General features: G+C 49.6%; 1 protein-coding gene across 1 annotated transcript; it reads right to left on the bottom strand.

Moving 5' to 3' along the window:
- Positions 1-355: 355 nt before the first annotated feature.
- NUAK2 (NUAK family kinase 2) lies at positions 356-16,221 on the bottom strand (the record flags this gene model as incomplete). Its single annotated transcript, XM_080917828.1, has 7 exons — positions 356-1,434; positions 2,067-2,199; positions 2,688-2,807; positions 4,157-4,222; positions 4,454-4,605; positions 7,247-7,367; positions 15,979-16,221. The coding sequence occupies 7 exons, from the start codon at positions 16,219-16,221 to the stop codon at positions 386-388; spliced, it is 1,884 nt and encodes a 627-aa protein (XP_080773954.1). The 3' UTR covers positions 356-385.
- Positions 16,222-16,628: the final 407 nt, after the last annotated feature.

The following is a 16,628-nucleotide window of genomic DNA, read 5'->3' as shown; positions in this document are numbered from 1 at the left end:
CAGAGGCTGTTTCCTCTTTAAATAAGGGAGCTTACTCCACCTTACCTCTGGGGATGTCAGGGTTCTACCCCTGCTGGTTGATTTGAACAGGAATTTATGTGAAGGTACACCCGGACACTGGCAGAGAACAGGGGGGAAATGCCATGGGTAACACAGCATAAAGGAGGTAGGCACTTTCAGGTCTCTGTGGCCCAACTACAACATTCTGACAGCCAGGGCTCCATAGGTCCTTCCCAGTCCTTTCCACATCTGCGCTGTTCTTCCATGTTCAATCAGGCTGAAGATGTAGAGCCCTTGATGTACTCTACTCCCCCGGGGGAATCCTACCCAGGGTTCCTCTGCAAACCCTCTCCAAGCTGACCCCATACTGGGGTACTGCCTCTCCTCAGCTGAGCTTCGAGCAGATTCCTAGGGCTTGTCTGTAGGCTGCTGTCACCTCTTGGCAGTCTGTCAGAGAAAAGCAGCTATCCCCCAAGGATTCCTGCCACCATCGCTTTAGGCCTTCTGAGGGAGGCTGCTCAAGCCTCCTCAGGTTGTCCACAGACACACAGCCCCTCAGTGGGGTTTCAGGTAGCCGCTCAGGCAAGTCCAATTGGTCGAAGGACTCGGAGGACAGGATACTGTCCTCACTCACAGCCCCCGAGGGGCGGCTGGCTCGGGCTGTAGGATGAGGGTTGACCAGATGGTCCAGCGAGCCGAAGGTGCTAGGGGTAGTGCCTTCTAAGGCCGTTCGGGAGAACTTGCCATTGAGTTTGAGAATGCCCTTGCGGTGGAGGAGCCCTGAAGGTTGCAGAGACTTCTGCTCCACAGGGTCCCCACTCACAAACACATCACCTGCATCTAAGAGTTCCCCAGACTCACTGGGCTCTGGAGAGGAGTAGTAACCAGACTCACGCTGCCGAGACTTCTTAAGGATGCCCTTCCTTGGGGGCAGGGGTATAGCAGGGACAGGGGTATCAGGCACTGGTCTGAGCTCCTGAGGGTCCTCCTGTACCTCCCCTGATGAGGTAGAGGCCTTTTTCTTGAGAATGCCTTTTGGAAGCTTGAGGCTGTTCTTGCCGGGGCGAGAGAAAGTATCCTCAGCTGGGTCATTCTGCAGAGTCTGAGCCATGTCGTTCTCCTTACGGGACTTCTTAAGAGAATGTTGCCGCTCCAGCCCAGGTCCGGTGCTTCCCGCTCCCGGCACATGCTGCTTGAAGAAGCTGCACACCTTGGCTCCATTCTCCAGGAGGGGGCGGGAGGATCGACGTAACCAGTCCGTCATAGAGGCCCGGCCAGAGTCACCACTAGGGTGCCCACCTTCACGCAGAGCTTCCGGTTCCCCAACTTGGGTGGTATAGCCCCAGTTGACCCACCAATGGCTGGCTACGTCCTCCAGTGTGGCCCGACGGGTGGGATTCACCATTAACAGCCACCGGATCAGGCCACAGGCATCTGCGAAACAAAGGCAAGGGCTTAATAGCCACAAGGATCAGCATCCACAGTCCTCTACCTCGGGCCTGCCTCCCTAAGTGTGGACACCATTCATGCTTCTGGGTGAGGCTAGTGTACTCCTTCCTCAGGCTCCATACTGGTTCAGGCCCGCTCTCCAGGTTAACTTTCCTGGACAGACACAGGCAACTAACTGCCTCTGTCCCACGAGCTTTCTCTCTTAGCCCTTTTCTCTCTGCATCTGTGCTTTCCTTCTCAACCGAAACTCAATTCTCTGAGGGCAGGGACTATCCTCAATGACAAAGCAAAGCTCTCCTATACTTCTTCCTACTGTCTATATCTTATATAAAAGGTCAGATAATCCGGGATGAGGAAAAAGTCAAAAAGAGACAATGTGACCATAGCAAAGAGGATTAAGCTAGACCGTAGGGAGCCCTTCTAGAGCATGCTCACAATGCAGAAAGCTGCCTCTTTCTCAGAGGTCTCATACTGGAGAACGGAGGGGCGCATCCTAATCTCCCCAGAGTTACTAAGGACTGCTACCTTCTTTATCACCATTGTCTGGTCTCTGTGTGGGGAATCAATGACAGTAACAGGCATCCCATGCCCCCAGCCTGGCCACAGTTCCTACTCACCAGACGGCTTGGGCGGCTCACGGTAAGCCCCGCTACTGATTTGCTTCACCAGTGTTTTATGGTCCTGCCCATCAAAGGGCATGGTGCCATGCACCAGGATGTACAGGAGAACGCCCAGAGACCAGCTGTCCACCTGAGAGAGAGCAGGGGAGGGATGCTTAGCAAAGGCACAGCATGTGCTGCAGACTGGCCAGCTGCTGTCCGTGTCTCTAACACAATGGAAGGTCTCATCTGAAGGCTTCCTCTTACCCTCTCTTCTAACTAGAAGTGAAGTAGGGGGTGTGACAGAGGGGTCAGGAGCAGGTAGAAAAAGATGCTGCCAGTCACTTCCCCCTGGAAAGGACAACCACAAGCATAGGAAGTGGCCAGGCCATTGCCATCCTCTGGACCAAGGTGGGGTGGCTGGACTGAGTGCCAGGAGGAGAACCAGGAGACAAGAATGAGACAGGACACCAGGAGACCTCCGTTCTAAGGCAGCTTTGCTATTCCCCGCTCAAGGCTTGGCAAGTCACTGCTTTGTAGGGGCCCAAGTTTTGTGCTCCGAAAAAGGAAGGAACTAGCAAACTACCTCATCTATACTGCATGACCTGGATTCAGGGACACCGGTAGGACGACGCTTACCTCTGGGCCCACATAGGGTTTCCCATTGACAATCTCAGGTGAGGCATAGAGAGGGCTCCCACAGAACGTCTGCAGGAACTTGTCTTTGTGGTACAGGTTGGAGAGGCCAAAATCAGCAATCTGTAGGGTCGGGACAAACACAGGTCATGACAAAGGTTGGGTTGTTCCCCAGCACCTTGGCCATCCTTTCTCCAGGGAATACACAGTTTAATCTGCTACAGTCAAGAAGCCCTACAGATCCTCACCTTCTTACAATCACTTTCTGTTTCCCAAAAACCCCACAGGATTCTAGGAAAAGCCAGGGCCTGGTGGAAGGAAAGAGACAGCCAACTGCCTCTCATAGCTCAGGTCCCGAAAGACAGCGCCTTAAGGCCCTCAATAGGCAAGCAAGGCCCCTGACCCAGTAACTATATGAAGTCTGAGCTGCCCTTCTGAGCCAAGGGTTCATCTCTACCCACACATAGGCAGGAAACCAGGGTGGACCTGCATGGCTAAAGGGCAGAGGAACAGAGAGGACAAAAGTCAGAGCTAGATTTTAGGGGGCCAGAGAGGTTCTAAGATCATCGTCCTCTTTCCCATCAGCTAGAGCTGGAGGTCAAGACCCTGGGGCTACCTGACCCTTCACCCCATCAAAGGATCATGTGTGCAGGGTGCGGAGAACCATTTATGAAACCCTTACTTCTTTGTTTATAGCTTTATTGGCTTCTTATCAAGCAGTTGCTAGGTAAACTGGCAATGACATTGATGATTGGTACCAACAGAGTCTATGCCCTCCTCCGGCTTGTGCCAGTTTACTGGCTCTGTCCTCCCTTTCCTGTCAGCATCTAAGAAACCCCAACTGCTTCAGGAATGACCTGGGTAAGGGCTACTGACTCGGTACCAGGATCAGGACATGCAGGTCAGCAGCTATGCAGTGACCCTTGTCCTCTGTCGGGTAGATCTGAGAAGGGCCAGACTGTCACCCTCCCAGTTGTTCGTTAGGTTAGTCTGTCACCTAGGCAGCTCTTGTCATCTTGCCCTTCCTGCCCTAAGAGTCTTGTTTATCTCCTTGGCATAAACTTGTGACTGACATAAATCTAGCTGTTTCAAGCATGAGGATGAGAATCCGGTGTTTTTGGGAAATTGAAAATGATAGCAATAAGGAAAGGAAGGAGCCGTAGGCCTTCTTGATCATAGCAAATTGAACTGTGTGTGCGGGTTTGTGTGCGTGCAAGCGCTCAGAGCAAGGGGAATGAGGCTCAGTATCTGTTGGCCACAAAGTTATGAATAAAAATTGACCCCAGATTAGACCCTGAGAGGCAGAGTCTTCATTTCTATTCCAGTCCGACCTCTGCCAGTCACTAGTGGGGTGGTATTCCCCTTGAGGGCTCAGTACCTCATCTATAAAGGGAGTGTTGGGATGGAAGATGGCTAAGGTCCAGGGACCCAGTTAGCACTTACAGTTTTTAGAAACCAAAAACGGGGCTCACCTTGATATTTCCACTGGCATCTAGAAGGATGTTCTCCAGCTTGAGATCCCGGTGAACAATCCCGTTCTATAAGAGGAAGGGAACTGAGTCAGGGGATGTTGCCAGGGAAGGGAATTACAAACAGGCGTGCTGGGATACAAATTCACTGAGGCCTTTCTATGGTCAAGAGAACAAAGCCAGAGGGACCAGCATCCCTTGGTCTGAGAGTCCAGAAGCCTTTCTCAGAGTCCCAGCCTCAGAGCCCCAGAGACACCCTTCCCCAGAGAACACAAGTAGGACTGGTGGGTGGCCCCTCACCTGATGGCAGTAGTGCAGAGCAGACACAATCTGTCGGAAGAAATGCCTGGCGTCCCTCTCACTCAGCCGTGGCCGCTCACTGATGTACTCAAACAGATCGCCTCGGCTGGCATACTCCATGACAATCACAATCTTGCTGCTATTCTCAAACACTGGAGAGGGCAAGCGAGAAAGTCAGGCCTCCCGGAGAACAATGCTCCCACCTCAGGCCATAGTCTCTATAGCCTCACCCCAGATAGGACCTCCCTCTGGAATGTCTGCTACAGGGTTCAGGGGCCACAGGGAAGTGAATTAAGAGCAGAAGAGCCTATGAAGAAGACTCAGTGACCTCTAGGAACAGCAAATCAAGACCTGAGGTCAGTGGCTAAATTTAGGCTTTCGAAGACTCTGCAGTCTCCCAGGAAGGCAGAGATATCGCCAATGAGAGTAAAGGGCGGGGCTCTCTGAGACCTACTCTTCTTCCTATGACCTTGGCCAAATCGCTACTAGATCTACCAGTGAGAATTCAGAGTGGCCGGATGAACTTGGAAATGTAATCAACCCATTGTGCCTTAGTTTTCCTCCCTTGAGATTAGACAACGGCAACTTCCCAGGTCTCAGGTGAGAAACAGTCAAGAAATCAGTGGCGGTTAGCTCTTGGACTGGCAGAATATCTGATACACTAGAAAGTGCTTAAAAACAGGACCTATTGCTGTATACTGTTCTTGTGTATAATTCTAAAACCTGAGAACTGCCCGGAGCCTGTGCGAGCCAAGATAGTCTTCAGTCCTGCCACCATTCAGAGGACGCAGGCTAAGGCCAGAGTGCATATGGCCTCGATCACCGAGGCAATCAATAAACATGTGGTAATTAATTGGCTGGCTGGCTAGCTTCTTGGCAGTCAGCCTGCTCCGGTTAGCCCATCTCCATGTGTAGGAGGGGCCTTCTCACCACCCCCAGCCGAGTCTTGGCTCCAGCCCTCTAGGAAAGGAGAAAATAACTGGTTCATCAAACTGGCCTTTCTGCTGGTGTGTCAGAACACGCTAGTCTATGACATGGTGTCTTTGTGTTAAACGGGTCCTATGAGTTTGGCTGATTGACACTCCTCACATGTGGTTCTCTGCTTATATGCAACCTTTATGCCAGGAACTAAGGATAAAGAGCTGGCATGGTGCATTAGAACATTAGAAGTCAGTCCCAGCATTCCCAAAACATTTAGAGTCTATAGCAAGATGAAGATGAATCTGGAGGAACCCTTTAGACACCAGTAACAGTAATGTCCTGTGCTGTATCATGAGTGCTCACACGCATGAGCGCGCACGAGCGCGCGCGCGCGCGCACACACACACACACACACACACCAACAAAACAATAAAAACACAACAAAACAAACCTTGAGCATCCATTCTGTTCTCATACCCAAATGGGAGAGAATTCATATATACACCAATTCATGCACATGCATGTGGGGGTGTTGTAGCGTGTGTGCACGTGTATACACACACACACACACACACACAGCCAATCACCAAGTATAATCTGCCTACTATTCCTGGAGAGAAGAAAAGGGAAATACAATTAACCCTCTCAGCTACTTGTCTGGGCTCCTTATGGGACAGACTCAAGCCATAGGCTCATAACAGTAGCTTTGCCCTTTGAACCTGAAAGTAGAGACACTTCTATTTGTTCTCCCAGGAATCCTCAGACAGGATAAAACCACTCCAGACAAGTCCATGAGCTCCTCCCTCCCCTCCTTCCTGCTGTGCCTGTGATCCTGGTTACTGGAGTTACATAAAGACTTGAAGCAGACAGGTGTACGTGGGAGGGCGTTCTCCTTTCTTTCCTTGTCACCTCCTCCTGCTCACTTTGTTGTCTGGGCTGCAGGGAAGAGGGCAGCCAGAGTGATCAAGCCAGAACTGATGTCAGAAGAGAGGCAAGAAGAGGCAGAATAAACCCATGCAGGAGTGATTCAGGGGCACAAGGTGACTTTAGGAGGCCTGGCTAACAGAGGAACATTGAACAGCACCCACACACCTGAGACAGGTGCGGACTCTGGCCTTTCAGCCTCTCCTGGGTTGCTAAGGCTCTCCTGGGGTTGTGAGGCAGTGCATTTAGGGAAAAACTCAACAACAATGACAACGACAAAAGGCTTGCAGTCTGGAATGAGGATGCAGCTCAATTTACAGAACCTACTTAGCAATCGTGGGATTCTAGGTAGGACCCCAACCTTGCTACGGATACACAAACAAACCTACGGCTTTCCCACTTACAGAGTACTCGGTGAAAGTATCCAGCAATCTCCCTGTGATATAGATGGATTATGCCATTTGTAAGAGAGGAATCCTGTGTCATGTGGCAGGGTTTTAAATCCAGCTTTAGCAACCTCAAAGCCTTTATCATTCTTAGTTTTTTTTTTTTTTAAGAGAACTTTATTTGTTTAAGAATTGTTGATTTATTATATGTGTGTATACTGTAGAATACACTGCAGCTCTTCAGACACACCAGAAGAGGGCATCAGACCTCATTATAGATGATTGTGAGCCACCATGTGGTTGCTGGGAATTGAACTCAGGACCTCTGGGAAGAGCAGTCAGTGAGCCATCTCTCCAGCCCCGAAAACTTTATTTGTTTAATTTATGTATTTATTTAAAGGCAGGGTTCTGTTATGCACCTTTGGCTGACCTCTTGTCTCAAGCCTCCTTGGGCTGGGATTTTAAGCATCACCACTGGGTACATGTGTTGGCAGATGTGACTTCTGTGCAACCCCCACCCCCAGATTCCTGGCTCCCAGCTCCAAATGTTCCATCACTGTACCTTCATGGACGGCAATGATGTGGGGGTGGTTGAGCGAAGACATGATCTCAATCTCCCTTCTTATGTGCAACAGATCCTGCTCATCTTTGATCTTGTCTTTCCTGATTGACTTGATGGCCACCTGGGAACAGAGGATGCCGGAGATGAAGGAGAAAGGTCAAGCAAATTAGAGGCATCTCTGAGGATGCTCCATGAATCCTGGTACTCTGCCTGCAGCTGCAACATGCAGTGGGTACCAAGAGAAGCCACCCACCTTCACCAGGACAGGTGACAGCAATTTGAAGACCACCTTGTCAAGGGAAGGTTGTCACCTGAGCCCAGTGCAGTCAAAGCGGCACTGATAAATGACCTCATTTTTAAAGTCTACAGATGAACAAGAAACAGTAACAGCCTGCACCCGTGTGAGGCTTGATGCTTTAGGATTTACAATACACACAGTGCATCCCAAGGACAATGTGCACCCCAAGGACAAGGACCTGGAATGACTTGCTCAGGATGATTTGCTCAGCACTTGATGCCAGGCAGAGGACCTGACACACATTAGTCAGTGAATAGCAATTTCCTGCATCAGTAAAAGCACTGCTCATTACAAGGGCTCTGGGAAGTGAATGAAGAAAGCATCCTCACCCTCAGTCACTGGTGAAGAAACTGGACACCCAACAGGCTAAGTGCTTTCCTTAAAGTCGTAGTCACTGACTAGCACAGCTGGCAGGATGATTGAGTTTAGTTGTCCTTCTATTGATTTGCTATAAACAACCACTCACTAGTCAAACATTACAGCAACCCAAGTGCCTACCAACAGGTGAAAGAATAGACAAAGTTGGTATTAATCTGTCTGAAAAGGAATGGAATTCTGATACCTCCTATAACATAGCTGAACTGTGAAAATATACTCCAGTAAAATAAGCCAGTCACAGAGTGATAGATGTTATTTTCTTCCCTTTTATGAGGTACTAAAATAAACAACTCTATAGACAGAAAACAGATCAAAAGTTACCAGGGGCAGAAGATGACATTAGGATGCTATAATTTAATGGGCACAGCACTTCTATTTGGGATGATAAAACGGTTTTAGAGAGGTGGGGAAGAGCTGTCTCGGCAGTTAAGAGCTGGCTGTTCTTCCGAAAGACCTGAGTTTGGGTCTCAGCACCCACATGGTAGCTTACAACTGTCTGTAACTCTAGTTCCAAGGGACCAGATGCCCTCTGCAGATTGTACAAACATACATCTAGAGAAGACAGCCATACATATTAAAATGCATTTTATTTTGTATTGTGATGGTTCACAGCCTTGTGGATATGCTAGTGAGTTATTAGCCCTGATAAAAAAAAGATCATAAAAAAACAAAACAACAAAAACAAAAACCACCCTCCCGTGAGCAGGCTTCTGAGTCCAGGTAAGGAATGTCCAACTACAAGCAAACAAGCAGACAGACAGTCCTCTGGGGCTTACCATCTTAAAGGGTCTTAAAGGTGGAAAAAAAAGGATTAATACCTCCAGCTGGTGTGTGACAGGCTCAGGAAGGGTAGGTCCAGAGAAAACAGAGAAGCTACAGGTCAACACCTAAGAGCATCTATCTTTCTGGTCCATGGTATTCTCTAGAATAGAGAGAGAGGAAACCCTAGAGCCAGGACCAGGATGCCTGCTTCTCTGGTTCTTAGTGTCTAGTCTGTCTAGTGGCTGTGGGCAAGTTCTACCTTTGTCAGGGCCTCAGCTGCCTTGCCATGAAATAAACAGACTGAACTAAGTAGTCTCAGGGGCTTTCCCGATCTGGTCTGTACAAATGCCAGTGGCCCTCAGGCTGGGTGAGGGTTGGGTGTCCAGGTCAGTTCCTGGCAAGTTCTGGCCAAGGACACCAACAGAATGGTAAGACTTCCGCTTCCCACAAGTAATGAGAAATATGAAGGCCCAGACTGAGGTAAACAGCTCCTCATTCCATTTCCCAGGAGGGCTGGCCTCCCCTCTGGATTCAAAAGGAGATAGAAAGGAAACCCCAGCTCAAGGGGGTGGGGCCTCTAATCCACCCTTTCACAGGCGCTGGAGGTAGACAATAGCTCCAGCTCTCTGGACAGCAGGCTCTTTCGGTTTGTGCTCCCCATCTGACAAGAATGCGGAATAGCCCTAATCCTGTCAGAAGAGTTGCTCACAATGCCCAGAGCCCGGTCACCCCGGCAACCGGTCAGCAATGGCGTGCCCTCCACCCCATCAGGCCCTAAAGCTGCATTGCTGAAAGGGGGCAGGCCCCATTCTCAGCCCTTCCCAGAATAGGGCAGGGAGGACAATGGCAGATGGTCACCATGGAGCCTCATCCCTGGGAGGCCCAGTGCAGGGGGATGATGCAGATGGGAGGATCTGTCTGCTTCAACATTCTGCTCTAACCCCACTCCCTAAAGAGCTAGGCAGAAAACCCCTGGGCTTAGAACTGGGGAGCAGGGCAAAAGGCCTCGACTATTCCTTCAACTAGGAGATACCTTTCTCTTCTCCATTTGACGCAGAGCAATGTTCCCACACATGGCTTCTCCACGATGCTTTTCTCACCCTGAAGGGGAGACTGCGTGGCCTGCTCTCTTCTCTGTAAGCCTTTGTTCATAAAACCAGACAATGAGTAAAGGGCTGTGAACTCTTTAGAGACAAAGATCTATAAAAGATCTGTTAGTAGGTAGTAAAAAAAACAGTCATATGTAAACACGTCGCTATCTAGACAACTAAAAATACCTGAGTGATTAAAATGCATCCAGGCAAAGACTGGGCAGATGTCAGATGCACAGCTGTGTGCACTCACACGTGTACAGAATACTGACATGACCTCATAAGCTCAGGGCCAGAGCTCTAAGGGAGTAGGGGCCAAAAGAAATGAGTTTCCAAGACGGGTTTTGAGGGTGCTAGGAATTATTTGGTATGGCTAGTGGGCCCACAGGTATCAAGATCCACTTCTTTTAACCTCGGACCACTTGAAATTCTAATTTCACCCAGTGTCATTCTCCCATAAGAAGATATCAGAGGGGTGAGGAACAGGTCGAAGAGCCCCCCAGTTATCTACAGTAGGTCCTAGGAGATCCTGCCTAGTACTTCTCAGGAAGGAAACAAGACATGATATTGATCCTCTCTACCAGTCCCCCAAAAGGGTGACAGACAAGGGCTGATTTATCACTGGCATGGTGGGGTTAAGCCACCATTTCCCAACTCTACCAGCCCTAGTATGTCAGAGGAAGTTCAAGCTTCTACCACTCAAAGCTAGAAAAAGCCCTGTGTGCTGAAGGCCTGTAACGGCCGGCCGCACACAAGTAAGCACTCATTACAGATATCTGTTTGTTCAGTCCCTGGATGATCCTTGCCTGAAGGAAGCAGTGACCAGATAAGGTTTCCCCATCCCCTCCCTCCCAGGCCCTCAGTGACAAGGACTAATTTCTAGAGACCTTTGTTCTCACCTGCGGGGTTATTGGCAACTGTGCCTAAGGATGAAGACAAGCTGACTGTGGCCCAGGAAGAAGGTACCAATTGCATGTAGACAGATACCCAAACCCAAAGGGAAAATGGCCACAGGCCAGGATCTTTGTCCTGACACATTTTTTTTTTTTAATTTTGTAAATTCGTTAATTTTATGTGTATGTATGTTTTGTTTACATGTGTAAGTATGTGCACTAAATGCATGCCTGGTGCCCAGAGAGGTCAGAAGAGGGTATCAGATCCCCTGGAAGTGGAGTTATGGGTGGTTGTGCTGGTGTGGGTGTTGGGAATGGAAACTGGGTGGTCTGAAAGAGTAGCAAGTGCTCTTAACCACTAAACTGCCATTTCAGCTCCCTGATAAAATTTGATTTAAAGATTTATTTATACTATATATAAGTACACTGTATCTGTCTTCAGACACACCAGAAGAGGGCATTAAATCCCATTACAGTTGGCTGTGAGCCACCATGTGGGTGCTGGGAATTGAACGCAGGACCTCTGGAAGAGCAGTCAGTGCTGTTAACCACTGAGCCGTCTCTCCAGCCTCTTTACTCTGCATATTTCCCACATTAATTAATTTATCATACGGCCACTACACTCTGAGTCAGAAGAAGGAAAACCAGACCAGAGATGATTCTGAGGATTGAACACATGGCCAGCTGTGTGAACCTAGGCACCTGAATCATACTTGCTTGTCTCAAGCCATGCAACTCAAGGCACTAACTGGGTTGTTTAGTTTGTTTGATAAGATTTATTTATTTTGGGGCTGGAGAGATGGCTCAGTGGTTAAGAAGCACTGACTGCTCTTCCAGAGGTCCTGAGTTCAATTCCCAGCAACTACATGGTGGCTCACAACCATCTGCAATGGGATCTGATGCCCTCTTCTGGTATGTCTGAAGACAGCTACAGTGTACTTATATATAATTAATTAATTAATTAATTATAAAAAATCTAATTATTTTTACTTCATGGATGAGTGTTTTGTCTTTGTGCTATGCATGTTTGCCGCATGTATACAATGTCCATGGAGGTTAGAAGAAGGCTTTGTATCCCCTGAAACTGGAGTTACCAATGGTTTTGAGTGGCCTGGGTTCGAGGAACCAAACCCAGGTCCTCTGCAAGGGCAGCAAGTGCTCTTAACTGCTCAAATACTGCTGTTCTTCTGGGCTGTCTAGATTTAGCATCCTGGCTTGTGGAAGGGTTTGGGGAGACTTAGAAGTGGCTTTCTTTACTTGGAAGAACATGGGAAACCAGCCCAGGAGAAAACTGTTTCAGATATGGAAGGATGGGTACAGTTTTCAGCTAAGACGGTGGGCTAGGAGAGGGCAATCAGAGCATGCCAGGCAGGTCGGGGTGGATCTTCAAGTTCCCTTCCATGCCTCAGCGTTCTGTATACAGCTTCTTCAGAAATGGGTCACTGCAATGTCAGGAAGGAGCCACCTAAGAACACCATGCTTGGCCATGCTAACTGCCAGAGCATAATGGTTTCCTGCTGAAACCATCCCAGTGAATTTTCTTGTCCTTGAAGCTCTGAGAGTTCATAAAGGCAACAAAGCTATTTCCCCAACCAGCAGTGAACACTTCAGAAAGATAAACTCACATCGCCAAAGTTCCTCATCACACACTACAATGGAGGAGAAGTATCTCAGAAGACAAAAGTGCCTTGGAGGTGTCCAATCCTGTCCCTTCCCCCAGTCCCTGGAGAAGAGACTGCCCATATCTTGCCATGGTCCACGTTGTGTGTGCCACTCCTTTCTACTTAAAACATGCCCACTCTTTGCCAACACCCTGAGGAGTTGGTGCTGAGCCTCCATGGGTAAATACCTCCTCTTTCGCAGAGCTCAGATTAAGAATGATCTGTGTTCAGGTGATCAAAAAGCTTTAGAAAAAAAAAAGAAGGGAAGTGGGTGGGGAGTGCAGAGATGCTGGTACTGGGTGTTGGGAGAGATGGTCCAAGTTGGGCATCTCCGGTCACAGCCAAGATCCTTGACTCCTTTCTGCCCTTTTGTGGGAAGCAGGCAAGAACCTGGATGATGACCCACTTAGATAGTGCCATTGAGGTTAGGTTAGGCGGTCCTGGCTAAGCAGCAGGGATGTACCACCCTACCAAGAGCAAGACAGGAATCAGGAAGAAGTTCAGGTAACCTGAGCCATCTCCCCCAGTCCCATATAATACCAGCTCTCCGATGCCTCCTTCTAGCCCATTCTGCCAGGTTCCTGAGCAAGGAGCTTCTCTGCCCAGCCCTTTTGTGTGGCTTGGCTGGAGCCCAAGGACAAGAGTCGCCTGCAGCCTACACTCCCCCCCCATGCTGCTGAGCAGGCAGGTGCAGGAGGAGCTGGGAGGACAGCGTCTTGCCCAACAAGCCTTTGGCAGCTGGCCAGCAGGAGTCCTTCTCTGAAGTTGGCTGAATGAGAGATGAGGGCTTTGAACAAAGCAGACACCATGATTCAACTCAAGAAGACTGAGCCCAATCCATGCTCCTTACTGAGGCAGGAGAGGACCAAGCTAAGAATGTTCCCTAGCTCAAAGCCACCCTTGCTGGAACAATAAGTCCCATGTGTCTGAGACACTGCTAGGATTTTACAGATAAATCCCAGGGAAGCCACGACCTAATAATCTGCATTTTACAGATTAGGACAGCGAGGAACACAGAGAGGTAACGCATCTGGTAAGCAATGGGAGGCACAATCTGACACTTTGCAGGGATGTTGTATTGTTCCTTCACCCGGGATCTTTCAGCACAGTACTGAGGAGGAGGAGTGCTCAGTGGCTTCTCCCACTCTAAACATTGCCTGGAGTGGAGGGAGAGCAGCTGGAGCTAGCCGATGGGATGACAAAGCACTCGGAGGGCAAGCCCAGGCTCATCTCAAAACTAACTTGTAGACCAAGACTCAGCACTTGGTCATCCAAGGCTTATTTATGGTGGACAAGTCTGGAGGTTTTGCTGGAGGTCTGCCATTAACTCAGCCAGAAGACAAGTCACTTCCCCTCTCTGGGCTTCAGTTCCCTCATCTGCCAACGAAGGAAGCAGCTTCTCCATCGTTTTCCAATATTTTGAAGCCCACTAAGCAATCGAATATGTAAAAGGAGTAGAAACAATGTGACCCCACAGAACTATTCACGTGGGTTTCCTTCCTGCCTGTCACGGCACCCCTTAGGGGTGATTGAGACATCCATGCAGATCGGACCAAAGGCTTTGGTGAGGTCTCAGCATGTGTTTTTCTCTTTAAGGAGAGGGGTTGGTCAGGGGAGCTGAGAGACTCACAGGAGGAAATGTCATTTGGATACCAGGAATGTGTCTGAGATCCAGAGCAAATATTTGTTTTTCCTCTGATGCCTTCCTGGAGCAGACATTAGTCCCACCTACCTGTCCCTCCCTGCGGATAATCTCATGGGACCCTGCTTAACCATCTCTACAAGAAGAGAGTGGGAAGTTACAAATGTGGTGAGAAATTCCAGATGGCAGGAGGCTTTCCTGGGAAGGGATCCCCACCGACAGTCCCAGCAGAAGCAGCATCATGCCCCGCTCTCTGTAGTATAGGAAGAGCTGGTTCTTTAGGACGAGCAGTTAGGATGGAGGGGTGGATGGGTGGGGATGAGGGCACTGCTCCAGGATTGAGAAATCATTAGCACAGCAGAGAGCTGCTCTCCAAGAAGGGGGGGGCCTGAGCAAACTCTCAACAGCGATCCTGGGTGGTCTGGTTGGGGAGTTTCAGAGCAGACTCTGTATTTGCTGATCTTGGCTCCTTGCATGCAGCAAGATACATGAACCTGGGAGTTCCTTCTGATTTTCTCTGTTCTGATGTAAGAGTCATTGATTTACTTCACTTCAAAATCAAATGTGATCTCTGTATCTGTCTCTGTCTCTCTCTCTCTCTCTCTCTGTGTGTGTGTGTGTGTGTGTGTGTGCATGTAAGTAAGGCAGTGACCTCAGTCAAGAGCTGATGTGAACTCTGAACTCTGACCTCAGTTTCTCAGACACTCTAGTTCTCCCAACCCACTCTTTCCACAATAGGCACAGGATACAAGACACAAGCAACTATTTTCTAGCTAAGCCCCCAGACAAAGCCTGGGCCCTGAAGTCTCAAGCCTGGAGCCTCTGGGGCCCTGGCACTTTATAGAAAGAGAAAGAAAAGAAAGCCCGGAAGTACACTATTGCCCAATAACTGTAACCTGGCAGCAGGCAGCTGGGGACTGTGCCAGACCTTAGCAGGAAAAACATACTTGTTCCTATCGATGGGGTTATAATCCACTCCTTTCTCCAACATCCACTCTCCTTCACCAGTGAAATGACTTCTTGAATTTCAAACCAGCTACTGGCTGCAAAAGCAAACAATTAGGGGAGGGGACCATTCCCACAGTCAACAGGGCAGAAGACGGCCTGCACATACACACCTCCTTCACAACCAGCATCCATTGTATCTGCCGAACACGCTGTCTCTAAAACACCTGCTCTGAGGCTGGCTGACTTGTGAATTACGGACCTTTATAAAATGCTTGGTGGGAAATGAGAGACTGGGCATTTTAAACAAGTACCCAGCTAATACCCAGGCCAACTGAACCGGAGTGGAAGAAACAATGTAACTTGGTAAATTTGCTCTCCTTTCAAGGGGGAGGTTTCCAGATAGAAGTATTCATTCTCAACACCGGATCTATGACCAGGGCTTATGCACATTCACACTTACATCTTACTCTTCCAAGCAGCTTGTGAGACAGGCTGTGTTTTTTTTTTTTTTTTTTTTTTTTTTTTGCAGAAGAGGAAACTGAAAACAGATAGAGGAACTTCTCGGAGTTACGGATTACTACTACAATTACACACGCGTGAATCAAAAGGGCAAGTTCCCCAAAGGCCTCACACCCAAATACATGGCCGGAGTTCTGGGAGATACTGTGGACTTGGCACTCGGGCTTGGTTTTACATTTCCCAGAATAAAAACCCATCAAAACGAAACGTTGCTTCACTTCGACTGGAAAGGCCCCGAAGTGTCAAGTAAGAGTTAAAGATCTCCACACCTCATCCATCTACTGAGGTCTGGTGCTTTTCAACTTCCTCCTTCTCATTCTACTCTGTTGACGTTTGTTTCCGTCAAAATTCAAGTTAAGCCCCCATCTTCTCAAACCACGGGCATCTATTTGCAGCTAAGGTTCTCAGGTCCATGAGCACGGTCCCTGAAAACCACGGATAGACACATCTAAAATGCGCGCGCCTGGCAACTCAGCCAGGGGACTCCACAAGAGACGCGCTGTGAGCTCCAGAGAGCCGGGAGCCGCCAGGGACACTCACCAGGCGTCCCGAGCTCTCTCGTGCCTTCTTCACCTTCCCGTAGGTGCCCTTGCCCAGGGTCTCCAGGAACTCGTAGCGGTGCCGCAGGTTGTGTTTGTGATGGTGCCGCTTCACCGCCTGCTTCTTCATCAGAGGTTTGGGCGACTTGATGAGCCCGTCCGCCAGCGGCCGGGAACTCTCTGTGGCCAGGGCGGAGGCCGAGGGAGCCTGACTTGCGCGCCGGGGTAAGGCCACCGACTCCATGGTGCGGGGACGACTAGGCGGAGGGGGTCGGGTAGCAGCAGCAGCAGCAGCAGCAGCAGCAGCAGCGCGCGCGGAGAGCCGCGGGCTCAGAGGTCACAGCCGCACCCGAGCACGCCAGAAAGCCCCGCGTTCCGAATTGCTATAAAACGTTTAGGGGGGGGTAGGAGGGGGAAGGTCCTGGCCACGCCCCTGCATCCCATTAGCCGGCTTGCCGGAGACTCTTGACCAAGGCCTCTCTCATTGGTTCAACGGCTCCTGCTTCGCTCCTCCCCTTGACCAGGCGCAGAAAGGTGTGAATGGAGCCCCGCCCACCTGGACCGGAGGGCCCGGAATGCAAGAAAGGAGGCAGAGCCAATTACTACCCGAAGTGCCGGTCCTTAAAATTTGAAGGCTCTCTGAATTGCTTT

This window comes from Micromys minutus (assembly GCF_963924665.1).
Source record: "Micromys minutus genome assembly, chromosome: 6".
In the NCBI taxonomy this organism is placed as follows: Eukaryota; Metazoa; Chordata; class Mammalia; order Rodentia; family Muridae; genus Micromys; species Micromys minutus.
Note: the sequence above shows the minus strand (reverse complement) of the source record. Positions and strands in the feature narration are given on the sequence as shown.